This window comes from Oncorhynchus clarkii, chromosome 10, assembly GCF_045791955.1.
Source record: "Oncorhynchus clarkii lewisi isolate Uvic-CL-2024 chromosome 10, UVic_Ocla_1.0, whole genome shotgun sequence".
Taxonomy (NCBI): domain Eukaryota; kingdom Metazoa; phylum Chordata; class Actinopteri; order Salmoniformes; family Salmonidae; genus Oncorhynchus; species Oncorhynchus clarkii.
Genome location: NC_092156.1, coordinates 5,464,550 through 5,479,150, shown reverse-complemented (window position 1 = coordinate 5,479,150; position 14,601 = coordinate 5,464,550). Strand labels below are relative to the sequence as shown.

General features: G+C 42.5%; 1 protein-coding gene across 1 annotated transcript; it reads right to left on the bottom strand.

Moving 5' to 3' along the window:
- Nucleotides 1-2,699: 2,699 nt before the first annotated feature.
- Nucleotides 2,700-14,409, bottom strand: LOC139419399 (pterin-4-alpha-carbinolamine dehydratase 2-like). The gene is made up of 4 exons (XM_071169345.1): nt 14,126-14,409; nt 12,543-12,674; nt 3,890-3,970; nt 2,700-2,867 (listed from the first exon to the last, which is right to left on the bottom strand). Exons 1-4 carry the CDS (start codon nt 14,222-14,224, stop codon nt 2,772-2,774), a joined length of 408 nt encoding a protein of 135 aa, XP_071025446.1. The 5' UTR covers nt 14,225-14,409; the 3' UTR covers nt 2,700-2,771.
- Between the last annotated feature and the right edge of the window lie 192 nt (nt 14,410-14,601).

The following is a 14,601-nucleotide window of genomic DNA, read 5'->3' as shown; positions in this document are numbered from 1 at the left end:
TGTCTAGTGATATTGGTGTCTAGCTGTAGACTAGTTGTCTAGTAATATTGGTGTCTAGCTGTAGACTAGTTGTCTAGTGATATTGGTGTCTAGCTGTAGGCTAGTTGTCTAGTAATATTGGTGTCTAGCTGTAGACTAGTTGTCTAGTAATATTGGTGTCTAGCTGTAGACTAGTTGTCTAGGGATATTGGTGTCTAGCTGTAGGCTAGTTGTCTAGTGATATTGTTGATCATCATCAGCTGATCCAGGAAAGAAACTTCTGGCCACAGACGGTACGGATGGCCACAGACGGTACGGAGAACAACAGTGCCCCTACGGTGCACCTGAAAAACAAAGCAATGAGCGCCGTAAACAGCTGACCGACAAAAATAAACAATGATAAATCCATATATAAATCTAATGCATTGGAACAAAGGTTATTTTCATCAAAGACACATGGAAAACAACTGGCAAAAATGAGGAAGTACAAAGGAAAATCTATGCGTTAAAGGAGCCTAGCTGGGAGCGAAATTCAGAACTACTGAGTGGACAGCCCCCCACATAGAACTAAATGGTTTAAACCATGACAGAGAGGTGGGGGGGTGTTCGTTTAATTTGGAAGCTTTTATTTTCTTATTTACCACTACATTTTAAACAAATAGGATAATGGTTAAATTAGCATTATTTGGAGACGCCCACCCCCAAATTAGACTTTTGTTCCATTTAGGGGAGATAACGTCTCATTCAGGGGAGCTGAACCCCCCCCCCCCCCCCCGGTTCCCCCGTAATTTGCACCTTGTTTGCTTCCACTGATTCATGGGCCTTCTATATCCAGGTTGCCTCCGGATTTATATGAACCAACATCACATGTGCACTAGCACTCAGTATGCACAGGGAGCAGCGCAAGCAGCGACGATGTCATCACGTCATCCAAAAACATGTCAAACATTGGATGAATATATAAAAAAAAATATCGGCCTCAGCGACACAATTATTTGAATAATTCACTGGATGTTTTGTGAATTGTACATTGTTTCAAATAGCACTTACACAGCCTGGAGGTGTGTTGGATCATTGTCCTGTTGGAAAAACAAATGATAGTCCCACTAAGCGCAAACCAGATGGGATGGCGTATCGCTGCAGAGTGCTGTGGTATCCATGCTGGTTATGTGTGCCTTGAATTCTAAATAAATCCCGACAGTGTCACCAGCAAAGCACCCCCACACCATCCCACCTCCTCCTCCATGCTTCACGGTGGGAACTACACATGCAGAGATCATCCGTTCACCTACTCTGCTTCTCACAAAGACACGGCGGTTGGAACCAAAAATCTCAAATTTGGACTCATCAGACCAAAGGACAGATTTCCACCGGTTTGTTTGCAGCAATTCGACCATGAAGGACTGATTCACACAGTCTCCTCTGAACAGTTGATGTTGTGATGTGTCTGCTACTTGAACTCTGTGAAGCGTTTTTTTGGGCTGTAATTTCTGAGGCTGGTAACTCTAATGAACTTATCCTCTGCAGCAGAAATAACTCTGGGTCTTCCTTTCCTGTGGCGGTCCTCATGAGAGCCAGTTTCATCATAGTGCTTGATGGTTTTTGCGACTGCACTTGAAGAAACCTTAAAAGTTCTTGAAATTTTCTGGATCGACTGACCTTCATGTCTTAATGTAATGATGGACTGTAGTTTCTCTTTGCTTATTTAAGCTGTTTTTGCAGTAATATGGACTTGGTCTTTTACCAATTAGGGCTATCTTCTATATACCACCCCTACCTTGTCACAACACAACTGATTGGCTCATAACGCATTAAGAAGGAAAGAAATTCCACAAATTAACTTTTAACAAGTCACACTTGTTAATTGAAATGCATTCCAGGTGACTACCTCATGAAACTGGTTGAGAGAATACCAAGAGTGTGCAAAGCTGTCATCAAGGCAAAGGGTGGCTACTTTGAAGAATCTTAAATATAAAATATATTTTGATTTGTTTGATTTGTTTAACACTTTTTTTGGCTACTACATGATTCCACGTGTTATTTCATAGTTTTAGATGTCTTCACTATTATTCTAAAATAACCAAAAACAAAAAGGCCAAATATATAACTGCAGTTGCTTACCAAGAGTACATTGAATGTTCCTGAGTGGCCTAGTTACAGTTGTGAACTAAATTGGCTTGAAAATCTTTGTCAAGAAAACGGCTGTCTAGCAATGATAAACAACCAACGGTACAAAAAGAGAATAATTTGCAAGTATTGTACCATCAAAGTGTGCAAAGCTCTTAGAGACCTACCCAGAAAGACTCACAGCTGTAATTGTTGCAGTGCATTTATGTTCAAAAAAATAAAATAATAATACTTTGAGTGGAATAGTCGAGTCAAAAAATGTATAATTGGTGGGAGTACTGTGGATGCCAATATCTCTGTCAGCTTCCCAGGCCCATGATGCCTAGGGTTCAGTACATTAACAATATTACACACACCAACTTATTACAGGGATTTGCTTGGCCAAAAGTAATTTAATCTGGTAGTAACATTCATTAAAAAATCTGGTGCTGGCAGCAGACACCCTGCACTACCTCCAGGGACCTGCAGTGGTCCGCGGACCCCACTTTGAGAACCCCTGGCCTAGGCCAGTGTTCTATTTAATGATTCATTCCAACTGTAAGATAGAATTACATCATGAATGTGCATTTCATGAAAATGATTAGGCCTACACATTATAATGGATACATTTTTATTTGAAATAGAAAGTTGTACGACAATCGTGTGACATGTACAGGAGGAACATCTTACATGGACAAGGTAACTTTGTCAATAAACTTGGCCATCTTGATATCCCGTTTGGACAATCCTCCACAGTCATGCGTAGTTAGTGTTATCTGGACCTGAAAACGAGAGAGAGTGGAAAAAAACTAAGTACGAAGAATATTTTGTATTTACCAGGCAAGTCAGTTAAGAACAAATTCTTATTTTCAATGACGGCCTAGGAACAGTGGGTTAACTGCCTTGTTCAGGGGCAGAACGACAGATTTGTACCTTGTCAGCTCAGGGGTTTGAACTTGCAACCTTCCGGTTACTAGTCCAACACTCGAACCACTAGGCTACCCTGTTTTCATATGACATATGAAAACAAAATAACTAAATGTTCCTCTAAACAAGATCATAATTACAACACATCCATATCACAGGTACTGCATTACAGTGCTAGAGGCGTCACTACAGACCCTGGTTCGATCCCGGGCCGTGACCGGGAGTCTTATAGGGCGGTCTTATAGGGCTTAGCATCGTCCTGGTTAGGGTTTGACCGGTGTCAGGCCCTCATTGTAAATAAGAATTTGTTCTTAGCCGACTTGCCTAGTTAAATAAAAGGTTGAAATAATAACCTACACATCCATATCAGACTACGCATCCAAGTCATATCATGTGCTCTCTTTTTCTTTTTCCAGAGCACAGTGGAAAGTATTGTGAAGGCCCAAAAACCTGTAGACACTTTAATAAAAGACAGGATTAATGTTGAATTCTTCTCAGCGCAGTTGGTCTGCCACACAGTAACTCAGTGGCTAAAGCTTAATGCCGAGAGATTTTCAGGGGCACCGTTTTTGTCATATCAACTGTGACTTATTTCTACACGAGGGGGAAAAAAATACACTTATTAGCAGAGATTTTCCTCAAGAAAATGTCTGAATTACTGTTGAAAGCTACTGCTTTCGCCCCCTTGCTCATCAGTTTGGCTTGTGTACGATGGCCCCTGAAACATAAGAAAGCCCTCCCTGTAGCCTAACAATTGTTTCACGTGGCAAATTCAACTCTAGAAAATGCCAATTTGTGAAGGATATCAAACCATAGCTAATATAAAATTCAGCAGTTCAACTCTTCAAAATAAGGCAACAGCAGAGTGTCACTATACCTTGTTATAAACGTTGAACCACTCTGGATGGTGGTTCATCTTCTCTGCTTGCAAAGCCACTCGGGACATGAAGCCAAAGGCCTAGGTGAGGGAACCAGGAGAAAACAGAGTCAGTAAGCTGCTGGCCTCATGCTTTCTGAAATTCAGGAAGAACCCCCCCCCCCCCACACACTCTCTCTCTCTCTCTCTCTACATCTTTCTCCATATTTCTGGTGGCATGTGTGCACTCCAATCAGAGTCATGCATGAAGGGAGTGATTATGGTTTTTCTAATCTACAAAGAAGGGTGCAATCCCTCGCTCCGCACCGTGTTCCCACTGTGAATAAATCAGGCAGAGCCATTTCAGAGCAATTTCCCACTGCAATCTCAATTAAGCCCCTAAATACTTCCTCCTCAGTTAATTACATAAACTGAAACGCCATTGTTTACAGGCCATCTCGGCAGCCAGATCTGTAGCTCCACCCACCTACTGACATGACACATGTATCTCAAATGACACCCTATTTCTTAGGAACCCTGGTCAAAAGTAGTGTACTATATAGGGAATAGGGGCCCTAATCTAAAGTAGTGTACTATATAGGGAATAGGGCCCTGGTCTAAAGTAGTGTACTATATAGGGAATAGGGACCCTAATCTAAAGTAGTGTACTATATAGGGAATAGGGGCCCTAATCTAAAGTAGTGCACTATATAGGGAATAGGGTGCCATTTGGGAGGCATCCGACTAAGCAGAATCAGAGAGAGAGGAAGTCACGTTTAGTCTTTAGTGTGTTGTAACCAATTTGGAGACCTCCTTTTTCTCCCCGGCATGATGTAACACGATCGGCGAACTTGATCAAATTGGTTATCAAGGAAACCATCTCCTGATCAATTTAAGTAATTGGCATATTCCTGCAACTTGACCCCTTGGCACCAATTTAGGTTTGCAGTCAGTCTGCTTTTTGTCAACTCTCATTGGCAATAATGGAGATTATTAAATAGGCTGCCAGGTCAGGTGTTGTCTAAACATTTCCCTCCCTGTGCTAACCAGAACTAATCTGCACCCTGTGACTGACAGAGTAGTCAGTCACAAAACCCGACCCTAGGCAACAGTGACTAGGCAACAGTGACTAGGGTCGGGTTTCAATGACGGACTCTTTTGGCATAGAGAAACTACGTCACTACCTACTTCACCACCTTATCCGCTTGAATTAAATACTAAATAGTAGCTATCAAGATGGAGTTTATATTATTTACAGAGTGCATTTCACAGATGGCTCGTGTTTGCATCCACTACCTTCACTGCAAAGTTTTGTCCTGCAAAGTTTGGTTTCGAATCGCAACGTTTTTGGCATGTCTGCCTCATGATTTGTTGGGAGACTCTCTAGAATTGTTTTCTCCCTCATCGACGTAGACAGTGACGTACTGTAGTTTCTCTATGCCAAACGAGTCCATCATTGAAACCAGATCTTAGTCCCTGTGTTGCCTAGGGTCGGGTTTTCCCAGACTAGTGACTGACAAGTATACAGTAGGTAACAGTCAACCGTGATTATGTTCATTATTTCTTAACTAAGTCTAGTGTTCCTTTCAATGACATTCACTGAACAAAAATATAAATGCAACAAGTAAAATGTTGGTCCCATGTTTCATGAGCTGAAATAAAAAATTCTGGACATTTATCTAAAATTGTACACAAATTTGTTTACATCCCTGTTAGTGAGCATTTGTTCCTTGCCAAGATAATCCATCCACCTGACAGGTGGAGCATATCAAGAAGCATGATCATTAACAAGGGTCCACCTTGTGCTGGGGACAATAAAAGGCCGCTCTAAAATACGCAGTTTTGTCACACAACAGAATGCCACAGGTGTCTCATGTTTTGAGGGAGCGTTCAATTGGCATGATGACTACAGGAATGTCCACCAAAGCCATTGCCAGAGAATTGAATGTTCATTTCTCTACCATAAACTGCCTCCAACATTGTTTTAGAGAATTTGGCAGTCTGTCCAAAAAGTCTCCCAACCGTAGACCACATGTAACCACGCCAACCCAGAACCGCCACATCCGGCTTCTTCACCTACGGGATCGTCTGGGGGGGGGCGGGGGGGGGGGGGGTGCTGAGGAGTATTTCTGTCTGTAATAAAGCCCTTTTGTGGGGAAAAACTCATTCTGATTGGCTATGCCCTCAAAAGGCCCACCCATGGCTACGCCCCTGCCCATTCAAGCGAAACCCATAGATTAGGGTCTAATTTATTTATTTCAATTGACTGATTTCCTTATGTGAACTGTAACTTAGTAAAAATGGTTGCATATTGCGTTTATATTTAAATATATATAAAATGCGTGACCTTTTTGTAGGCTATAGAATTGGGCCTATATGTGTACAGGTATGTTGTAAGTTCTGTGGCAAGGAGGGAGGTCTCTTAGGGCAGTAGAAGAAGGCTTGCGTCCCAAATTCACCAGAGCGATAGGGTTCCTGTACTACATAGGGAACATAGAGACACAGCCCAGTGTGGTTTAACCAAGGTTACCCAGAGGTCATCCCAACACCCCTCGGACAAGAGAAGGCACAACCCTCAGCTCCGACTGACACCAAAAGGTCAAGGACTCTCCCGCTCTGGACCCGTGTGTTGAACTATCACGAAGCCTACCATCGGAACACACAACGCACCGGCCTGTTGGCCACACTACTACAGCCCACAGACGAGCTGTCAGTTTCTGCTAATTTGACGTGACACAGCACAGACCCCCATCTCAAATAATCAGAAACACCCAACAGACGGGCCAGTAGGCCCTGGTTCCCCACGCACCGCTTTTTGACTGGCATTTTTGGGCTATTACCGCCGTGATTGTCATAAAACACTGGATGAGACCATTTGACGTCGGAGAGCTTTTCCCTCGTTGCGGCCGGGGCTGAAACACAGCTCTAGCTTCAAACACATGTGCCTGACATTTACAGATCGTTTTCCACCGCCTCGCGGTCCAAGGCTTAGGGACGCCTGGATTCTCTGCCAGGAGTAAGTGCATGCAGATTGTGCCACTCACCCCCCCCCCCCCTCCCCACCCGCTCCTCTACTCTCTCTCTCTCTCTGGTGATTACATTACCCTCCAAGACCCATCAACACTAACGCTAGCTTCAAAATGTTCATAACTCCACACACACATAGACAGACAGACACAGAGAGAGAGAGAGAGATAGAGACACACACATAGACAGACAGAGCGAGAGAGAAACACACACACAGACACAGACAGAGAGAGAGGTCACAAACGGAATGATGGTGCTGATGACCACACCCCCTTTACATTTCCCCTCCTCTAGGTCGGAAGATACATTCCATTGCCTCATAATTGGCTTCACATTGGCTCTCTCGACGGTACAGTAGTGCGTCAACACTGTGTTGTTGTCAAGACGTTCAAAGGACACACGATCCATACTAATCCCATGGGATTAACGGTCATAACATCGAACTTTAATATTTCATGAAAATAAACTTCATTCTATAGCTCTGACAAAAGGTGCAGCATACCCTATGAAAAAAATAATAATAATTTGGTAAAGCAAATATCATATGGAACAAATGTTCATAAAAAAAAACCGTCAACTCTTATTTATGTAAGGTGTCGTGTAATTGTCTTCTACTACAGGGTTAACAGACGCTCCATAACTAACAAGTCATTGGCTCCTCCTCAATAGACAGCAAACGTCATGGCCATCTTGTCTTACCAAGACTGATAGGCCGATTATCTAACCACCTCCGCTTGGGCGCCACACCTCGCAGGTCCCCTCCGGCCATTTCACAACACGAGCAGCTCATATCAGATCAATGGAAGGATTCCTGCAGTTCCCAGGGAAAGTGCCATTTCATTTTCGAGACGACACAGGGGGAGGGGGGGGGTGTACTCCACTGAGCAGATTAAGCAGATTTAGTTGTATGAAAACTTACTCCATACAAACAGAGCCCTTAATAATGAGAGGGAGAGGCTTGAGAGAGATTTGGCGGAGGAGGCAGGGAGCACCTCTCAGAATATAAAAACAGGGGATCAGCTTCGTACAGAGTGGCCCTGGGGGATGTTGAGGGAGCTGTGCAGAGTGGACCTGGGGGATGTTGAGGGAGCTGTGCAGAGTGGACCTGGGGGATATTGAGGGAGCTGTGCAGAGTGGACCTGGGGGATATTGAGGGAGCTGTGCAGAGTGGACCTGGGGGATGTTGAGGGAGCTGTGCAGAGTGGACCTGGGGAATGTTGAGGGAGCTGTGCAGAGTGGACCTGGGGGATGTTGAGGGAGCTGTTCAGAGTGGACCTGGGGAATGTTGAGGGAGCTGTGCAGAGTGGACCTGGGGGATGTTGAGGGAGCTGTGCAGAGTGGACCTGGGGAATGTTGAGGGAGCTGTGCAGAGTGGACCTGGGGGATGTTGAGGGAGCTGTGCAGAGTGGACCTGGGGGATGTTGAGGGAGCTGTGCAGAATGGACCTGGGGGATATTGAGGGAGCTGTGCAGAATGGACCTGGGGGATGTTGAGGGAGCTGTGCAGAGTGGACCTGGGGGATGTTGAGGGAGCTGTGCAGAATGGACCTGGTGGATGTTGAGGGAGCTGTGCAGATAGTCAGACAGATAATATCCTCTGGAGCTGAAATGCAAATGTCTTCCACTCACAGTGCATGTCTGTGACCCAGGACAACCACAGATACAAACAAACTATTTTTAAGGGTATTTTCTGATTTTATTGAACAGATAAGAGGCTGGCTGTGGGGTAAGACAGCGAGGTTGTGTCAATGGGCAGTAGGCCCGGATTTGAACCTACGCCAACACTGTAGACGCGTGTGCCGCAGGCGGAGGCTGTGGCATTACCGCTAGACCAGCCAGGCCAGAGATAGATAGCTGTATCTCTATCGAGACAACCCTACGGGACAACCAGGCGGCCGGGCCTCCCTGATATTACATAGAAGCGTCTAGACATGCCAGTGATTTAAACCTTTACCAATGGCATCGCCTTGTTGACAAACACACACACACACACACACACACACACACACACACACAAAAAGTTTGTGAACTTTGAACTTTGTCTCATTGGCTGAAAATAAAGAGAGAAGATTTCTCATTCCTTAGCGGTTTGGCAGCAGCTCCTTCTGAAGAGAGAATCATCACCAGCCACCTTGTAAGTTTGAAAATAACATCCATTTGGCTTTAATGCGTGGTTACAGCTTTTATAGAGAGATTCTGGGGTCATGTCCCATATGGCACCTGATTCCCCCCAGTGCTCTGGGAAAAAGTAGTGCACTAAATAGGGAATATGGTGCTATAGTAGTGCACTAAATAGGGAATATGGTGCTATAGTAGTGCACTAAATAGGGAATATGGTGCTATAGTAGTGCACTAAATAGGGAATATGGTGCTATAGTAGTGCACTAAATAGGGAATATGGTGCTATAGTAGTGCACTATATAGGGAATAGGGTGCTATAGTAGTGCACTAAATAGGGAATATGGTGCTATAGTAGTGCACTAAATAGGGAATAGGGTGCTATAGTAGTGCACTAAATAGGGAATATGGTGCTATAGTAGTGCACTAGGGAATATATAGTAGTGCACTAAATAGGGAATATGGTGCTATAGTAGTGCACTAAATAGGGAATAGGGTGCTATAGTAGTGCACTAAATAGGGAATAGGGTGCTATAGTAGTGCACTATATAGGGAATAGGGTGCTATAGTAGTGCACTAAATAGGGAATAGGGTGCTATAGTAGTGCACTATATAGGGAATAGGGTGCTATAGTAGTGCACTAAATAGGGAATAGGGTGCTATAGTAGTGCACTAAATAGGGAATAGGGTGCTATAGTAGTGCACTATATAGGGAATAGGGTGCTATAGTAGTGCACTCACTATATAGGGAATAGGGTGCTATAGTAGTGCACTAAATAGGGAATATGGTGCTATAGTAGTGCACTAAATAGGGAATAGGGTGCCATTTGGGATGTAGGCTTGGACTTTTATCAAGGCTCGGAGATAAAAGCTTAGACTTTTCTCCTTGGTGGATGAAAGAATGTTAAGAGGTTGATGGAATGTGTCATTGATTTAACTCCGGGTCACAGGTCATGGAACAAAACGATATAGCTACTGCCTATGTTGCCTCTTAAATTCAGACATTAAAATACTGTCATTTGTATCCATCTGCTTCCCACTCCTCAATGAGAAACAGATGACTGGTAAATTATTATTATTATTTTTTAAATCAAATCAAGGAGTTTAGATTTCTAAATATTAATGACTACAGCTATAAAAAATAAAAAAATGCACATACTGTATAAATAATTATATGAGCATCGAAATATAACAAGAGACATTTCCACATGAGACCGTTTGGATGCCAGTCAACAAGCACTGCTTCAGAAAAGGGATTTCAACGTTCAAAGGGATTAGATTTTTCTCCGGCTTGACAAGGAAAATAACTCACATTTACTTCTCTGACTATTACAAATAAGAATGTGCTGTACCCCACTCTCTGTAGATAAATTACTACTGGTTTTTGTTACAGCATTATTTATGACAAGACTTCCACTTGCTGCTGTAATCAAAGTTAATAAACATGTTAACTAAAACCCCACTGTCTTGTTTATTCCTGATTGGCAACTGTGAGTGGCACACAGCCTTCACTGTTCTCCACTGTCCATCCTCTCTGTTTTACACATGAATTGATGGGTAAAATACTAGCTCCCCCCAGAGGACAAGTGTGGAAGGGATCCCTTTATGGAAAAGGGATGTGTGACTCATTAAAAACTCATGGGGATCTGATTTCGTCAAGCCCATCACTTGGAGATAAGTGGCAAATGGAAATCAGCCAGCAAGTCACTCTTCATCCCCCTCTGGTAAAAGGCCCTAAAGAACAGCCATGGGAAGAAAATAACGAACAACACAAATTGTGAAAATATATAAGAGAAAGGAGGGAGAACAACGGAGGGAAAAAAATGGACGAGATGTCAAATTGGAACAACTGAAGCTCGTCCCCATTCACCATGAGGCACAAACAAGGAACAGGGAGGGAGGGAGGGAGGGAGGGAATGTTGCAAAGCGGGATTGTTCGTGGTTTCCGAAGCAGATGAAACATTTTAACCAATTTGATTGTTTGTGAAAGAAATAATTCTGATCAAAATCTCAATTGCTGCCAAATGCCCCTCTGGTCTGCCTCATGTTAATGTGTTGTGGCATGTGGAGGTAAGAGGAGAGGCTTTAGAGCCAGAGAGGGAGATGGAGGGGGGGGAGATGGGGTGGGGGGGGTCAGAGCCCAGCCTGTGACTTCAAAAGCAGCAAAGTGTAAAAACAGAATATGTTAGGGGCTAAAACAGCTAACCACTGGATCAACGTCCGCTAAGTGGCCTTAAGATGCTTCACTTTACATCTGGAAGAGCAAAAAAAGAGACAAATTTACAAAAAACAAAAATAAAAAATGATAAAACATGGACCTTGTGAAAAACACAACTTCACGTTTCCATTTTCTTGTCTTGGTCCTTGGTCCTTGGTTTGAAGGGAGCAGATGGATTTTTAAGGTCACTCTGCTGATTGAGATACATGCATCTGCACTGTTCAAAATGTTTTTTAAATTCACCCCTTACTCATTGAGAAAATGTTGACTCACAAGCAAAGGTGTAAAAAACAAACATACAAACTAAAGAACAGAGGCTACTTATCTAGTATGAGGTTGGAAACAGGAGAGCGTCATTACACAAAAAGTACCTCATTTGTAAATAAGAATTTGTTCTTAACTGACTTGCCTATTTAAATAAAAGGTTACAATATATATATATATATATATATATATATATATATATATATATATATATATATATATATATATAAAATTCTCTAAGGGATTACACACTCCAGACAGGACTGATTTAAAAAAAGGGGGGGGGGGGGTCCCAAAAACCTGTCCCTCCCTCACTGCACCTGCAACCAATCAGCTACAAAATACACATGAATTTGTCTGTTTCCGATAGTAACTATTCCAGCTGTCGTTCTCCTGATCCTCCGGTAACAAGTCTGAAGTCCACCGCCCCCCAAAAGAGCAGTATAACAGGACTAGGAAGTCACTACCTTTAGTGGAGGGAGACACACACACACACACACACACACACACACACACACACTGTACCAAACTAAGCGGGATATCGCACTCCCAACTGTCTCTACAGAGCTCCTCTACTACAAATGCCATGGAAGGTGTAACCATGACTTTTATTAACTTCTACTGGCAGGGGGAATAGACTCATAGCAGCGAGTGTCACCTGCAATAACACGTGGAGACGGTGCTATTCCATTGGCTGTAAGGGTAGCTGCCAGTTTACCCTTCCCTACGGATATATATATATATATATATATATATATATATATTTAACATTGTGACAATAACAGTGGAGCATGGAAATAATAACAGAACAAAAAAAAAAACAAGGTTTACATCCTGCTCCATGCAATGGGACATTCACTGCAATGGATAGGGGGGGGCGTAAGCTGACATAGTTGTAATAACATTAACCCTGTTCCGTACGGCAGTGGGGTTTCTAACATACTGACCTAAAACTGGGCTTGGGGGGTTCAGAATTAGGTTGATGGTGTTAACTTTATTGTTAAGAGGATGAGGGTGTGGATGAGAGGTTAGAGGTCAGAGTTCACACCTGATTAAAGGTTTTGAAGTGGAGCTCTTTGTAGATGGCATCCCGCTCCTCCACCTCTACCCAGCCAGTAGCCTTCAGCTCCATTAGCAGCTGTTCTCTGTCAGCTGGGGGCAACCAGTTGGGGTCTCCAGACTGAAGGGACAACGGAGAGAAAACACAGTGGCTGTATATAGAATCATGTGTAAAACGACATCCCTTTAAGTGACCTCTCGGGTGCGTTCAGTGAAGTTAAAACGTTCCACAATATTGCATATAGAAATGTAACGAACGGACAGATCAGTCAAGATCAACACAACACAACACATTCTATATGGCCAGTGGGGGTCTGCAGTGGGCTGTCAATGTAAACAAGAATGTGTTCTTAACTGACTTGCCTAGTTAAATAAAAGGTTCCATTTACATTAAATCCAAAAAATGTATATGAGCATTCTGTTACGAAGTTCACCCCTGAACCCTGGTCTGACCGATTTCATTAGGTGAAAATCAATGGTGTAAAGTACTTGAGTAAAAATATTTTAAAGTACTATTTAAGTAGTTTTTTGGGGTATCTGTACTTTACTATTTATATTTTTGACTTACTTTTACTTTACTACAATCTTTAAGAAAATGTTGTACTTTTTACTCCACACATTTTCCTTGACACCCAAAAGTACTCGTTACATTTTGAATGCTTAGCAGGACAGGAAAATTGTCCAATTCCCACACTTATCAAGAGCACATCCCTGGTCATCCCCACTGCCTCTGATCTGGAGGACTCACTAAACACACATGCTTTGTTTGTAAATTATGTCTGAATGTTGGAGTGTACCCATGGCTTTCTGTAAAAATTGAAAATAAACAAGAAAATTATGCCATCTGGTTTGCTTAATATAAGGAATTTGAAATGATTTATACTTTTACTTTTGATACTGAAGTATATTTTAAACCAAATACTTTTATAATTTTACTGTGTGACTTTTACTCGAGTCATTTTCTATTACGGCATCTTTACTTTTACTCAAGTATGATAGTAAGGTACTTTTTCCACCACTGGTGAAAATGATCAGATAATGGTTGGTGTAATACGTCTGCCATCGACCAGCTGAGAGGTATATGGTTATAACCGTCTTTCCCTGTACATTCACTAATCTTTGAGTAGTTTGTACCAGCCAGTGTATATTCAATGACATTATGGGGAACACAGCTACTACTATTAGCAGTGCAACAGGTTGCACGAGAAAGACCCATAAATGTAAGTCAGCAATGTACCGCTCAGCAATGTCACTACACCACCTGCTGGAGAAAATAAAGTATGACGTGCCCTTTAGCCACTCCCCCTTCTTCATGACGTACAGTATTTTGCAACAAAGGTGAAAGTGTTACATTGTGATAGTCAAGCTCTTCCACGATAAAGATATATTGTTGTCAATGTTTTTGAAACGGTTGCACAATGACACATAAAACGCTATCGCGGTTCTCATTTAAATCGTATTGGGACAGATGCAGCTGTCACGTTGCAAATCTAACGATGCTATTTGCTGCAATATATACTCAACGACTACTAAATTAGAATTAATGTTATCGACCCAGCCAGCAGCACTTACCATTTTGGATATATATCTGGGCAGTAGTACGTTGCCCAGTCTCTGATATGCACACGGCCATACACTGCTAGCCCTGAGAGTAAACATTAACCCATGCATAACATTTGGTCAATTGATCTATCCTCGTGCCCTGTCCCCGCTCACAAGTAGTCAACCTAGCGTTTAAAAAAAAAAAACACTAGATAGCACAGCCACAAAGTCTATATATCGTCAATAATTATCAAATTAAAACGTAGCTTTTTGTTCTTAATTTAAGGTTGTGGTAAGGCACACGGTTAGCAGTGTGGTTGAGATTAAGGTAAGGTTTAAAATCACATCAAGAAGATATTTTTTTAGAATTAGGCGGGGTTTATGACTTTGTGGCTATGGTAACTATGGTCGCTACGACCATTTAAAACGGTGGCTGCCTGTGAAGTTGCCTGATTTAAATAAAAAATAAAAACTCTATTGTCCAAGTCCTCTTCAAATTGCAGGTT